The 425-nt window shown below is 54.8% G+C and overlaps 1 protein-coding gene across 1 annotated transcript in view; it reads left to right on the top strand.

The window, feature by feature from the left end:
• Nucleotides 1-10: 10 nt before the first annotated feature.
• The window catches only part of LOC119592917, a gene marked incomplete at both ends in the record, with an annotated part of 8,782 nt that continues 8,367 nt past the window's right edge, over nt 11-425 (top strand). Inside the window, 1 exon segment of the mRNA XM_037941809.1 lies at nt 11-390. Within this exon segment, the coding sequence (XP_037797737.1) occupies nt 11-390 (380 nt within the window).

The raw sequence follows: 425 nt of genomic DNA, 5'->3' as shown, positions 1-425 counted from the left end.
CTCTCCACAGTGACGGAAGCTGCAGACCCGCGCAGCCTGATCACCGAGAACCACATTCTGAAGGCGCTGACGAAGGACCAAGGCCGAGATGCTCGCCTTATCTCCTGGAGCCTCGAAGACTTCACAAAAAAGGGTGACAACTACGCATCTTTCGTCACGTCTGCCAAGGTCCGCTTCACGCTCTCGGGCTCCTCGAGGGAAGTGTCCTACGTCGCCAAGACTAATCCTCGGAGGAGTATCAAGGCTCTGGAGCCTATGATGAGATCTCACTTCCGGCGCGAGGAGGTGTTTTACGCGACCTTGGCTCCGATGCTGGACGAGCGGTTGCTGCGCCTGGGAGGAGGGAGGCTGCGGTGGGTTAAGAGCCTGCGAGTGATTATGTTTCGTGCTGTAGGTGTGTATAGGTTTATATATTTTATATATAA

The sequence above is a fragment of the Penaeus monodon genome, chromosome 31, assembly GCF_015228065.2.
Source record: "Penaeus monodon isolate SGIC_2016 chromosome 31, NSTDA_Pmon_1, whole genome shotgun sequence".
NCBI lineage: Eukaryota > Metazoa > Arthropoda > Malacostraca > Decapoda > Penaeidae > Penaeus > Penaeus monodon.
This window is presented reverse-complemented; position numbering and strand designations above follow the sequence as displayed.